Source organism: Egretta garzetta, unplaced genomic scaffold, assembly GCF_000687185.1.
Source record: "Egretta garzetta isolate BGI_Z169 unplaced genomic scaffold, ASM68718v1 scaffold304, whole genome shotgun sequence".
Lineage (NCBI taxonomy): Eukaryota > Metazoa > Chordata > Aves > Pelecaniformes > Ardeidae > Egretta > Egretta garzetta.
Genome location: NW_009259421.1, coordinates 811,854 through 826,101, shown reverse-complemented (window position 1 = coordinate 826,101; position 14,248 = coordinate 811,854). Strand labels below are relative to the sequence as shown.

Below are 14,248 nucleotides of genomic sequence, written 5' to 3'. Positions count from 1 at the left end.
CATTCTCATTATTACTATTCTTTTCTCTTATTAAACTGTCTCTATCTCAGCCCACGGCTCTTACCTTTTTTTTTCTTCCCGATTCTCTCCCCCATCCCACTGAGGGAGGGGGGAGTGAGCGAGTTGCTGCACGGTGCTTAGTTGCCAGCTGGGTTAAACCACAACACCTTAAAATACTTATCCACCCCCCAGATAGCTAACTCAGTACAGGAAAACTCTTACCATACGGCCGACCACTTGATGACTTGTTTCCATATAATCTTGGTCAACAGGACTACACAGACTAACATGCTATTGGAGGGGATGCCGGATTATGAATGCATTGGTGAGTAGCTGTGGCGGTGAAGAGCTCTGATCAACTATTTATTTCAAAGTAGAGGCATTTGTAGATTCAGGCCAAAAGAAAATGGCACTACAAATCAAAGTAGGCATAGACTGTAACAGGTTGAAAAGGAGGCCTATAGTTATAAGAAAGCAAACCCAATCTCCAAGAGATTTTGGAGTTTTGTAACAAAAATGCTGGACTAGGGAACCAGATACTATGCTTTAGTAATCCTACAAAATGCAAACTTTCAGTCTAGATAGAATACCTAGAGAGAGGAATTAAAATATATTCAGCAGCTTATTGGTGATCTGCCACTAAGTTGGAAGCAAAAGTTTTACAAAAATAAGAATCATGATAATATGCAGAATTCATTGTCAACAGAGAAAAATAATGTTACACCAGATTTTTGATACTAATGAAGGGTACAAACTGGAGTAAAGAAGAAAAAAAAAAAACAAACCAAAAAACACCCCAAAAAACCCCACCACACCACTGAAAGAGGTTTGCATCTCACTTAACTGGAATGGCAAAGATACTACTTCAGCGTGGCTACAAGCTGACCTCTGACTAGGACACATGGTGAGATGCGGGCTAGTGGCATTCAGCACGGGGGAAGATGCGGGCAGTACTGGCACTCTCACCAACCGGTGATACAGTTATGATCGAATTCCCTGCTGTGACTGTACAGGCAATGAGAACCAGACTTTTGGGTGGGTGCTAGCATCCACGTGCAATGAGACAAAGAAGCATCAACTAGTGAAGGAATTATATGGGTGAATCTAAAATCACAAAGTTCAGGACTTTTAAGTGAGGCCAAAAGTTACCATTCATAAACAAACAGAGCAACTCATTGCTTTGGCCCCAGAATAATACACTAAGATGTCAAGACATATTAATTTCAGAAATATGACAAAGCCACACCAAACATTTTGCAAATATATAAATATTATCTTATTACACCAAGCTCTCCATGCAAACTGGCTTGCCTGTTGCACATCCTAAACCAATTTAGAGAAACACTGGGATGTCTGTAAGGCTCTTATTTACAGTGAGTCGATGAACATTCTGTGTTGCTATCAGGCTACATTCCAGTAACTTTCCTCTAGAAGGACAAAGGAATTACTGGGGGGAGGGAAGAGGAGACCAAACAATGGAATTTTCCACTTAGCCCACTTGAAATCAGCTTCACTGAGCATTTTTCTTCAAGGCAAACAAAGCCTATGCAAGAGAGATTCCCAGAACCCTCATGAACACCCTGCCACCAAAACCCTCCAAAGAAAACAGTAAAACAATGAATGCTTTTCAGTGTTTATCCATCTCTTCCATTCTACCAGACTTACACTTCCATGAGCTCATCAAATAAACATGAACTGACATGAATGTGAATTATCATTTACAGGCTGAATGTGCATAAGTCAGCTGAAGGCAAGGGAAGCTGTTAGCGCTCAGCACCTTAGAGGAAAGAAACCTACAGGAAAATTGTATATAGGAATGCTATAAAACAACCTGCATCAGGCCTGATAATTATAGATAAAAATAGCAAATAGTTATCAAACCAAAAAGTAGTATTTTCTGGGAAAAGTAAAATTTTTTAAAAAATAAGCAGTGACAAAATTACATATTAAGGGTTCCAAATAGCCATCCAAAGAGCCTGCTGTACAAGTCCTTGTCTAAATACGTTAGTAGGATCACCCGCTACCACACTTGGTTTATGTTGTCTACTGACTAAAGGTTTCCACTGAATCAGAGATCTCTATTTTGCAAAAACGATTCCAGCTCCAGTGTTTAATTTCCCTGTTGGTCTTGGCTTTCCCTTTACATCTTTGTTGCAACAGATTATTACCATCATGCCACTCAGCTATACATATTATACCCACTGCTGCGCAATAATGCTGCTTTTAATTCATAAGTATTACCACATGGGATTGCACCTTTCTGCACTTGAGCATTAGATGCAACAGATTCACATGAATTTCATAGGGTTTCCTGGGGCCATAGTTTTGTTTTGACTTAAATATTAAATTCAGGCCAGTGCCAAAAGAAATAGCACTATTCCCCTGACCACTCACTCTTGTCATCTTCCTTTCACCAATACTGGCATGTATAGGCTGTGTGGTGAACCAGCAGGGAACTGATCTAGCCGAAAACTAACCTGACCAGGAAAACACACCCCCTCACACCTTTTCAGGTCACCTGTAACCTGATTCACCTTATTCATCATGCCCAAGGGAGAGCAAAGCTATGAGCAACAAGAAACAGAACAGAGGATGGGAGTCCGGCTGTCAGCATCCCCCAGACTTCTACCCAACTGAAATAACAACATAGAATCATAGAATGTTTGGGGTTGGAAGGGACCCCTAGAGATCATCTAGTCCATATTAGACTGAAGCCAGTTACAGTGACATAGTTCCTTTTCAGAAAAAAACCCCAAACAAACCACAAAACAGAAGCAGCTGCCAGGTATTCCAAATTATGCCCAAAGAATCTTAATTTTAAAACCTAAACAAACAGCAAATTCACAATGAGAAGTAACTTCTCTTTAAAACCTGATTTCCTGACCATGTTATCAAATGCACTTTTTTTCCCCTAAGGACATATATTTTGGCATAATTATGTTAAAAAACACCAAAGCATACAGTAGATGCCCTTATCTTCTTCTACTGCACCATAAATTATCACATACTTACCTAGAACAGAAAGGTCAAAATGCTTCCTCACTTCTCCCGCAGCATTGGTCACTATGCAGGTATACTGACCTTCATCTGCTACACTCGTGTGTGTCAAACGGAGCATTCTGCCCCCTGAGGGGAAAGCCAAAAAATGTACAATCATTAAAGTCCTGCTCCCAAATTTTCTGTGCTAACTCTTGATTTTTTATTTTTTTTAATGTTTTGGTTAAATTTACAGCTGTAAATTTTTTTAATGCGGTCTATTTTTTTAATGTGTTTTGTTTTGCAGAACAAACAATAAGAGAAAGTGACTGACCTTACTCTAACTCCCATCATTTATCTACATAGAATCATAGAATGTTTTGGGTTGGAAGGGACCCCTAGAGGTCATCTAGCCCAACCCCTCTGCAGTGGGCAGGGACACCGCTAACTAGATCAGGTTGCTCAGAGCCCCATCCAACCTGGTCTTGAATGCTTCCAGGGATGGGGCCTCCACTACCTCTCTGGGCAACCTGTTCCAGTGTTTCACCACCCTCACTGTAAAGAATTTCTTCCTTATATCCAGTCTAAACCTACCCTGGTTTAGTTTGAAACCATTACCCCTTGTGTTGTCACAGCTGGCCCTACTAAAAAGATTTTCCCCGTCTTTCCTATAGGAAATCTGCTCAGGCCCTCAGTTCCTCAGTGCTTTTAGATCTGTGCTTAATATTGATCACATTATTCTTTCTAGGCAGTAACTTCCAAACTACCCTGACACATCCCTTTTTTTTTTTCCCCTCCAGAAATTGTATTTAAGTGAACTTTGAGGTATTCAGATGTTTTCTGAGAATTTCTGGAGGAAGTCAGAGACCAACTGGAATAATCACTGAAATCTTCGAGGCACACCGTAGAGTTCATGCAGAGAAAATCAAACCTGCTCCACACAGGTCACTCAAACTACATGCAAGGGTACAGCACACACACAATTTATTGATCAGCACAGACACTTTTTTGAAATATGCAGAATTCTTGCACATACTTCTAGGCAGGAAAATTTGACAGAATACAGTGTCTCAGCAGGATTTTTGTTCACATGAGTACCTTGCTATACTGAGAATCTAGATACCTATCCAGGAAAAATAATGATGCCTCATCAGAAGCGGGGGGAGTGTGTATGCATAAAAATAAGTTTATTTTTATAAACCCACACAAACACTCCATAAAGGTATTTTCACATGTACAGATAAGGAATAATATTCCACTCCTCTCTTCTAGCATTTATATTAATTGTGCCATCAATAATAATAACAGGTGACAACAGCAGCACTGGTTTACAGGTAATGTTTTAAAATAGCATATTTCCTATGACACCACAGCAGAACTGTTGTCAGAACACATTTGTACAGGCATGCTAGTTTAAAAGGAAGAAGACTTGCAAGTATGTTTGACCAAAGGACCAAGAATAACCCTGCTTTACCCTAGCAGAATAATTTCCCTTTGCTTCCTTTTTGGCAGAGGAACAGCAAAACAAACATCACTGAGCATTTAAGTATGAAAACAAATGTGGTGGCCATCCTTTGGCTTTTTCCAGTTGCTCATTAGCAGCTCACACATTAGCAATCATTACCTCACAGTAAATCACGTCTGAAGTGTGCATGTCCTGCCTGCAGCTATCCACAGGGTCTCGTTATTTGGATATATCCCAGAAATTTATGTTCCTGGTCATGTGCTTTGAAGGAAGAAACTGATGACCCGCTTGACGGATGTGCCTCCGCTCACAGAATCCTACCTGCTGGAGGAAGCACTGCAACCCCGAGAAAGGCTCAGTTCTCCCAGACTCATTTCACCCTGATCCTTTCTCCCATCCACATCCTTAACAAAGCCATATAAGAAGCAGACATCTGCCTGCAGAAGACTGTAACTTTCTATGGTATCACATACTTGCACAGCCAGGGCTTCGGTGCTGAGGCAGGACATGATTTTCTACATAACTTAATAAAAGCTTTTCTCTTCCTAAAGCGAGCATGCAGCTTAGCGCATGGTCTGCAAGAAAAGCACATGTGGCAGGGTGGAATTTTTTCTTTTTTTTTTTCTGAAGTATGTAGGAAGCATCATTAAAACAAAACATCAGCATAGTATCTGAATTAACAGATTCAAGGTTGCCAGCAGTGTGTCCACACATATAAATCATCTGCAATGCCAAGTATGTTTTCAATCAACAGAACCAAAATCTTGCTTTGGCAAAGTATTTCACCCCTTAAGCTAGGGATTTGTTGTTGTTGGTTTTGGTTTTTTACAGCTGTACAAGCACAAATAAAGTTCCAAATACCACGTTGGTTACAGTTCACTACCACAACATGTAGTTTTCTAAAAAACTGCACAAAAGCACAAAGTTTGCTGGAAAACAAAGCACCAAGCTCTGGTGTGTTTCCCCAATCCCGCTGGAGCTAACATTGAGAGACAATCAACATCTTTTTGTCTCTCACCTTTCCTGACTCTGCAATCCGGGTGGTGATATTAGTGTGGGTATAGAAATCAACAGACAGAAGAGAAACAATCAAGCCCAGAAGGAATTATTTCTGTTGATGGCAACTTCACACACAAAGGAATGCACACCAACTCAGACAGTCAGATTTATACTGGATAATTATCAGACACCCAATCCTTTTTCCATGTGCCATAGGTAAAAGTAGAAAGCAGAAGACAGGACTATCTGTAATGTTAAAAGCTATACGAATGAAAAAAATCCTGAAAAATTCCTGCTTCAAATCCAGTCGTAGCTGAGCTAAACACCTTCCAGTTCCTTTACCTATCTGTTAGTTTTCTTGCATTCATGCTGTAGGATGGCTTGGCTTTGCATGGTGGCTGCGTCATAGTATTAGAAACTTCATCGAAACTTACTTTCATGAGATTTCTAGCTCTGAGTGGCAAACCCAAGATCAAAGAAACATCTCAGTTGTCACCAGATACTTAATTACTTCAACACACTCCACAAAGCTGATCCCCAGACACATGAAGTCAACGCAAAACGTATTTTCCATTTGTAATCTCAAGGGCTGCTAACGCAATTTCCTACTGTAAACACAAAAGCTTTAACATTGCCACAGCTGCCAGTCAATTACACTCACATCCCTATGGTATTGCAGGAAGATGGCTTACAGGAACAGGTACTGAGCCCCTCCTATTTCAGACACCTCTGTCAGTTATTACTGTCATAAAGAGGCATCTGAACTAGTTCTCTGTAGGTTATTCCAACCTGAAAAATCTAGATCGCTAATGAATTGGATCTGTTTCTCTGCTTGCCTATCATAAGTTTCTCCAGATCCCTTGGACTACTCTTCTTGCTAATGCAGCATTCTGTGCTGTCTCTGACTGACCGCCTAATTCCAGCTTTTATTAGATGACATTTTATTAGGTGATCAGCTCCAAATCCAGGAAATAGTTACATGCATTAATGGCTGAGGCTCATGAGCTGGTTTCCCTTTGTTTTTATAAAGAGACCCACAGAAATGAAAGATGTGTTCTGTTTATTGTCATATATATTCATTCTCTCAAAGACTTTTCATATTTAAAGGATAAAATAACTGTGAAGAAGAACAGGTGGAGAAAACTAAACAAATGAGAGAGCTAATGCAGTATATGTATTGGCACTGACAAAGCAAGGTGTTACCATCTGACATATTTTTGAAATAAGCATTGGACTAACATAACCTAACAGCCAGAATAATGGCTTATTCCGTGTCACAGACCAAACAGTTATCACACCTTTGGCCCATACACAAAGTTTGGTAACAAATTTAAAAGTTTACATTAGCTACTCACCAGGCACTCCAGCCCATCTGACCCCATTTACTGAAAAGCTTGGCATTGAATAACAGTTTCTCTTCTCTCCTTGCCTTTACAGATTATTAAACCAAGCCTCTTGTGAAATACCTGTACTATAGATGCAGAGGACCCTTCATCCCCTTCTTTTTTTTTTTTTTTTTTAACTACAGCTTTTGTACCTGAGAGGATTCGCACTGAGTTGTTCAAAGTGACAGGCCATCCGTTTTTGAGCCACGTTATTGATGGCAAAGGAATTCCTGAAGCTTCACAAACAAGAGAGATGGGATTCTTCTCCACAATGCTGATGTTTTCAGACATCTGCAGGTCACCAGCAATACTTGGGGGAACTACAGAACAAGAGTAAAGAGATGCCATACTTCAGAACAAATAAAAATTAAAACATCATCATCCGATTAGTAATTCTCTGAAGCTAAGATAAGCTTGGCAAGTGAAGAGCTACAGAACTGAGACACTTACTACTATATATTAACCACAATTTCTTACTGTGTAAGTGCATGGAAAAACTAAAATTAAATTCTATCTGTTCTATTACTTTATTTTATGGCTTAAGATCCTTAGAGAATAACAGTTTATAGTAGTTCTGTCCATTCTACACTAATTATAATTTCCAGTTTCTAATGAAACAGTAGGGAAAATTCTAACACTGACAGAATTACATGCTTTTTCTAATGGAAACAACAACTCCCTATTAAAATAACTACCACAAATTTATTTTTAGTTTTTCTTTACTAGGAGCAAGAATATTTCCACTTTGGAAGCAGTTCTACAGTTCATACTTTAGAACATAAAGCCTGGGGTCAAGAATTGGCCAACATCCTCCAGCACTCTGAGTAGCTGGAAGAGGTTTAAAGTTTCTTTTTACTACCCAGAAGTTTGACAATACATTACAGCAAACATTCCAAATAAAAAAAACACATAAATAAAACCGGTAACTAATTTAGGCCTCTCATTTTCAATAATGAGAATTCCTGTGTTTACTCTCACAGTAAAACATGAATATTCAGTGTTCAATGAAGCATAAAAAATTATATGTAAAAAAATTACAGTGGCTATAAGATAACATGATGTTCAATGTAACATGATTATCAATTCCATCAAGTTAAATTATGGAGACAAATTATAGTTGGAGGTACCATATTTAAATTCTTCTGATTGTGCAAAATGAGAGATCTGATAATTCAGTACTTGAGATACTGGCTGTCTTTAGGTAACTGTCCTCTGGTAGCAGCCACTAGCAGGGTGTTCTTGGTTAAACCTTGATTTCTATCTCCCACAACAGAATACTTTCCATAATGACACTCATCCAATACCATATAAAATTATACCACATCTTGGTTTTCTCCTCTTGGGAGATGGAGCAACTGGAGGTGGATTGATATTAACAGGGACAGAGATAAGATTTTAAAATATTCAGAGCTACAAAATTGAATTTGGGTTTTAGCAACACTGCAAGTGAAACTGCATCACATGCGAAGCCTGCAACAGATGCAGGTGGTGCATTTAGCCACACAACTGTTTCTTGGATGCCCTTCAGTGAACTTAAAAGGCTAATTTGTTTCTGTTATGCCTGCCCCCTTTTGCGCATACTCACCATGAACATTTAAATCGTATTTTCTGTCAGAGAGCCCTGCCACATTGGCAGCAACACAGACGTAGCGGCCAGTGTCTGACACCTGGGCGTTTTTCAGTTGAAGAAAGTGACCATCATGAAGTATCACTATGTCCCTTCCACTGACCAGTGGACGGCCATCCTTCATCCACGTTATTGCTGGTTCTGGAATGCCCTGTACCTTGCACTCCAAGGAAATTTCATTTCCTTGAGTGACGATGACTTCTGATGGGTGGCTACCACTGTTTAGTATAGTTGGTCGAACTATGAAAGAAAAAGAAACACGGTTTAGAAGTCAACTGGAAGCTACATTTCAGGATCTTCACTTGTTTCTGAACAGAACAACAATCAAGTCTGCCAGATCAGCATTTTCATAAAGATCAGTTATTGTGGGTTACTGCTGGCAAATCGGTTAGGGGCACTCTGCAATTCATAGCATTTTCCACAGGATTGAGAAAAAACAAATAACCTTCCCTGCCCCATCCCATAAAGTGTAACTTACAGGCAATTTTTAAAATGCAAACAGGAAAAAAACCCCACTAAATTAAAAAAGACTGACCCAAATGCTTAGAATAGATGCTGCCAATCCCTGCAGATTTTTGAAGATTTTCTCCTTCATAGGATTGTTTAAAAATACCTCCTTTTAATCCTGACTGAAATACAGAATTTAAGTAAAACTGGAAAAATCTAAGTTCAATTAGTTGTCATCATTCCTACAGTCTGGCAACAAGAAACTTTATACTAACTAACCTCTAAAGGAGTTACATCCTCATAATCATCTATGGTCAAATGCACTTTCAACAGGTATATACAACATCTTGGTCAAGCTCCAAGCCCAGAGCATCAAAATTTTACTTACTTAACATTCTCCTCTGAGTACCCTGAAATTGTCCTATAGCTAGGTAATACTGGCTGAAAATCCTGCAGCTTAATGTCACTGTACTGATAGCACCTTCATAACATAACTCTATTTCAGAACTGGTAACTGAACAGAATTTTTCATGTTAACTTACCATACACTTTCAAACTGTATTCCTTCTTTGCACTTCCAGCTACATTTGAAGCAATACAAGTGTAAGATGCAGCATCAGACTTTTCAGCAATTGAAATCTGTAGCTGTCTGCCTCCAGATAAGATCCGCACCCTTCCTGAAAGGTCAGCCACCAGTGGAGAGTCTGCAAGAGACATTCTTTCAGATAAAAACACAGAAAATGGTAATGAGCTTGCTCACATGCTGTAAAGTCTGCTGGCTCATTTAAAAATTACTGAGCTGCACATTTGTCCATTTTAGAACTGCTCTATGGGAGTTTTCCCCAGACACCAGAAACTTCATGCAAGAAAATTCTGAGGACTTCCCATACTAACTGCTGACTTCATGACACATTGCAACCTAAGCTGAAGTACAACAATTCTCACCACACTCACATCCATCCAGAAAGTCTTAGACACTTCAACTGAGCAGCAAATACAACATTTCCAGTAAAATCTGACTTGCTCTCCAGTATATAATCATCTCACCCAGCACTGCCAGTGCTTAGAAACATAATTTAGTCTTTACAGCCAGACCATCTATGTATTCTATGTCACACAGCACATATCCGTAGACTTCTGCCCAGGAAATCCTCAGCAGAAATATGACAGCAAAGTAATATTACATTCCCTGAGCAGAATTTTTTGTCTCGGAGGCCTCAGATTAGGCAACTATCTTCATCTTTACAAACTGCAGGGGGACTTTGTGACCAAAAGAACATACCTGCCACTGATAGTTCTTACAAGCTGAATTTTCATTTCTCACTTGTGCATTTCAAATCCTCTCTATGAGCAAGGTTCGAGATTCCTTTCTGCTATTTAAGTGTATACGATTTAGCCTTACAGTACATTATTAGAGCACGTCATACAATGACTTTTTGGCTTTCAAGAGAAGGGGTTTAAAAAGAACTTTATAAACTTAATTTTCTCTGAAAACTTTATGCATTAGAAAAAGTGTTTTGTAATTAAAATCTGCTCTTTCCACAGGCCAAAATTAATTAAGGTAGGTACACATCACACTTAATTATGCCATCTAGAAAGACACAGATGAATAGGTAAGATTGATTAATAACACAAGAATTACCATATGGAAGAGTACAACATCTTACTTTGTCTAATATTCTGTCTCCAACAGTGTCCATGCTTAAAAGAAGGTGCTAAACATACCTAGTTTTGTCTACTGATTCATAAGGAGGTGTTTGTCAATGTTACTTTAAGCCCTAAAGCAAAAAGGTGTGCAGACTACTTTTAAATATTAAAATGGGATGAGAGAAAGGATCAGTAAATCCCAAAAGCAATTACTACAACTGGATGGATTTTCATCACTTGGCAGTATGCCATGGCTGCAAATTTTAAAATAACCCAGAGTATAAGTCTATGTTATGCAGTGTCTCGATGCTGTCTTGCTACACCACAGTAAATAAGCATATTGAGAGGGGTTAAGCGCTTCACTAACATGCATGAACTGTCCATTTTGAAGTCAACCCAGGAATATCTGCACTGGTGCTTCTGTTGCACATCTTTAGGAATAACGACACCTAATCCAAGCAGAGGCGAGTTAAAGAGAAGGGAATAATCTACTATTGTTCTTCATTTTACCCATTATCAGGATTGTTTAGATATCTGCACGTTTGAACTCCTCAGAACACACTATCTAAAATGTTTACAGGAAAAAAGAGCAACTGGCAGGTCAGAATTATCTCATTTGCTTTATAAAACAGACAATGGACGATTACTCACCATTCTTTTTCCAAGTAAGACTGGCTGGTGGGATGCCACTAGACTCACATATCAGGCTTATCAAGCTCCCTTCAATTACCATCATCTGAGAGATTTCATCTGAGCCATAAATACTGGGTGACACTGAAAAGAAATGCCAAATAATTGCAGCATTTGAAGCAAAACGTTATCAGCCAACAGCAAGACCCAGATGACCTTCACACAAATTTGTCCCATTACGCTCTGAAGCAATTACAAGGATTGTATTCTCTTACTGACAGTGTAAACCAAATCCTGAGTAGGGAATAATATACTTGAGAATGACTGCATCTATCTTTCCAGCCTCTGAGGGTCGGTGCATGCATAGGCTCTATTTCTGGCTGACTTTTGATTGGATTTCACAGAACAAAGCTGTTCCTGTGAATTTGTAAACTGACTCCAACTCTAAGAGCCTGCCTCATTTGTGGCCTTATCTCATAAACCTACAGATACCATCATTAGTTGGAAAATGACTTCTAAAATTCAGCCCAAGTTTTTCCTTTGAATTTTTCCTCCAGAAACACACTGGCTGCCACACCCAACGCTAAGGACCCCATCCCTTCGATTGCCCTACGGTAGCAGAGTGCCAGCTTTGCCCGACAGCTCTGTGACTGTAAACCAGTTGCAGACAAAAGGGACCACTGTTTTCAATCTGATTCTCAAAGTATTAAAGAACTTTGGTTCAATCACTAGGGAGGGGATAATTGCCTTCTTGAGATGGGGGAACCATTTTCATCAGATTAAAATAGCATAGGTAATACTTGAAAAGGGACCAAAAAAAGCAGGGAGGAATGTAGGCTGAAACTGGCAAATAAAAATCTCATCAGCAAATAACTTACCAACACATTTTTAATGCACATGACAGTAGACAGCTTCTCCTTCTGACACCTCAAACTCTTTATTTAGCAGCAACCAGATGTATGCGTTTCAGAATGACTGACTGCTAAGGGCTTTATTGTACTGTACTGGCTTCAAGCTTTTATTTGTCCTGCTTCTAGTCAAAAAGTTTGTGCCATTCTCTGTGGAGGTACATCTTACATTTAACACATGGGGTGGTTCCTGGAACTAGAGTTAGCTCTCAGGATCTCACCAATCCTTACAAGGATACATTTCCTGGATGTAAAACAGCAAGCAGGACTTTTGGTCCCTGGGTATAAACAAAGGCTGTAATTCTAAACAGTTATCCACAGATGACTTTCCCAGGCAACTTTTGGCTTCTATTAAGCGTATTCCATCAAAGCTGCTAACTAGCAAAGAATTATCCCTCCTTTCAAAATCCTACTGAAATGGTATCACTGCACAAAAACAAATCCATATCCCTCCAGCAGCAAGATCCTTTACAACACAGCAGATCTTACCAATTCTAGGGAGGGAGAGATGAAGATGACATGCACAGTAAATGGGTATATGCATTATCATGGGAAAATTGCATGGTCTTGCATGGCACTACAATGCCTACCTCTAATTTAAACACCAAGGAATGTTTCTTTTTAATAATGACAGAATTCTGTACTAAAAATTGTAGTTTTATCATTACAAACCCCGTTAGATACTTCTAGTCTTGTGATTTCAAAGCAAGAAATTAATTTATAATAGCAAAAAGGGACACATTTCAATTTGTCAAAACCACTCAAAATCAATTATTAAATGTCCTAAGCCACATTCATCATCAAGCCATAGAAAAAAATTACTAAAGCCTTTTTTATGATTCAGCACCAGTAACTTTGCAGAGCAAATAAAGCCAGGCAAACCAGCTTTTATTTACCTGAATTTCCATGCTTCAGCATTTAAAGAAGTGGAAAGTCAGTAGATTACTTTAAATGGCATCAGAGTGCACAAATAGGAGATATAGACACAAAATCATAGTTACAATTCTAAACTACTATCATGCATGCAAACCCAGCCTGACAAAGGCCTACAAAATAGCTAGTATTAACTTAGAACTAAACCAAAGCAATTTTTAAATGTGTGCACTTTCTTGGGACTGTTCAACTACAGAATATACAACACCATCTCCCTGTATGAACCTCAGCAATTAAGCGTTTATGAACTACAGATGATTTTAGTGTCTCACATCATAGTTTCACTCTAAGCTCCGTTCCCATTCCTGGAATAAGCTTAATAAACCTTACCCCAAATATTGACATTATAGTTCTTTTCTGTTTTCCCAGCAACATTTGTCGCTTCACAAGTGTAACGGCCAGCGTCCTGGACTTGAGCTTCTTCAATCTAGGAAAAAAATGAAAACCTGGATTTCTTCTTCTTACATTTTTATACATGAAATTTCAGGGAGAGGTTGTTCATATTTCAATTTTTATTTTTACATTTATCTCTCTAAATATTAATAATACAGTATTACTCCTGCAAAACCTGTACACAGTCATCTAGATGTCTATGACCTCCCTCTCTCCTTACCCACTACTCTCTATTGCACCAGAGGGCCTAATGCTATCCAAACTCTAACAGTTATCAGTACCTTCATGGTGGATATAACCCCCAGAAAGCAATCGCCACCAGAGCCTGACCACACAGTTTACCTTCAGTACACTTCCATCTTCAGAGATGCTAAGACCTGGCTTCTTCAGCAAGGGCCGTCCGTCTTTGAGCCATGTCAGCATGGGTGGGGGAATCGCATTGCTCTGACAGAGCAGCTCCACGGCTTGGCTGATGAGCACAGAGACGTTTTGTTCCTCTCCCATGATGTTTGGTGGAACTACAGCAATAAATCAAAACAAAGGACCTTTGGCCATTGCAGATTTCCCAGAGTAAACATACTGTGGAGTTAACAGTCTTCACTTAACAAAAATAAAATGGCAGTTACTACCTTTCTGACACACCACTCAAGACTCCTTTAGATCACAAAAAGCACCGGAATAATTTTTGTTACTTACAGAATGTCCTCTACAGAAGATATATGCTAGTGAGATATCAGCTACAGAGAAACCATGCAGATAAGCCATGACCAGCAAAAAAAATACTTGAAATACAGCTAGAAAGGAAAATCACCAGTATGTAAAGAATGGGGAATTACAT

General features: G+C 39.1%; 1 protein-coding gene across 1 annotated transcript in view; it reads right to left on the bottom strand.

Moving 5' to 3' along the window:
- Positions 1-14,248, bottom strand: part of HMCN1 (hemicentin 1) — a 174,676-nt gene that overhangs the window by 66,571 nt on the left and 93,857 nt on the right. The window contains 7 exon segments of the mRNA XM_009636917.1: positions 3,013-3,126; positions 6,978-7,145; positions 8,411-8,692; positions 9,442-9,603; positions 11,198-11,320; positions 13,348-13,444; positions 13,753-13,928. Coding sequence (XP_009635212.1) covers positions 3,013-3,126; positions 6,978-7,145; positions 8,411-8,692; positions 9,442-9,603; positions 11,198-11,320; positions 13,348-13,444; positions 13,753-13,928 — 1,122 coding nt within the window.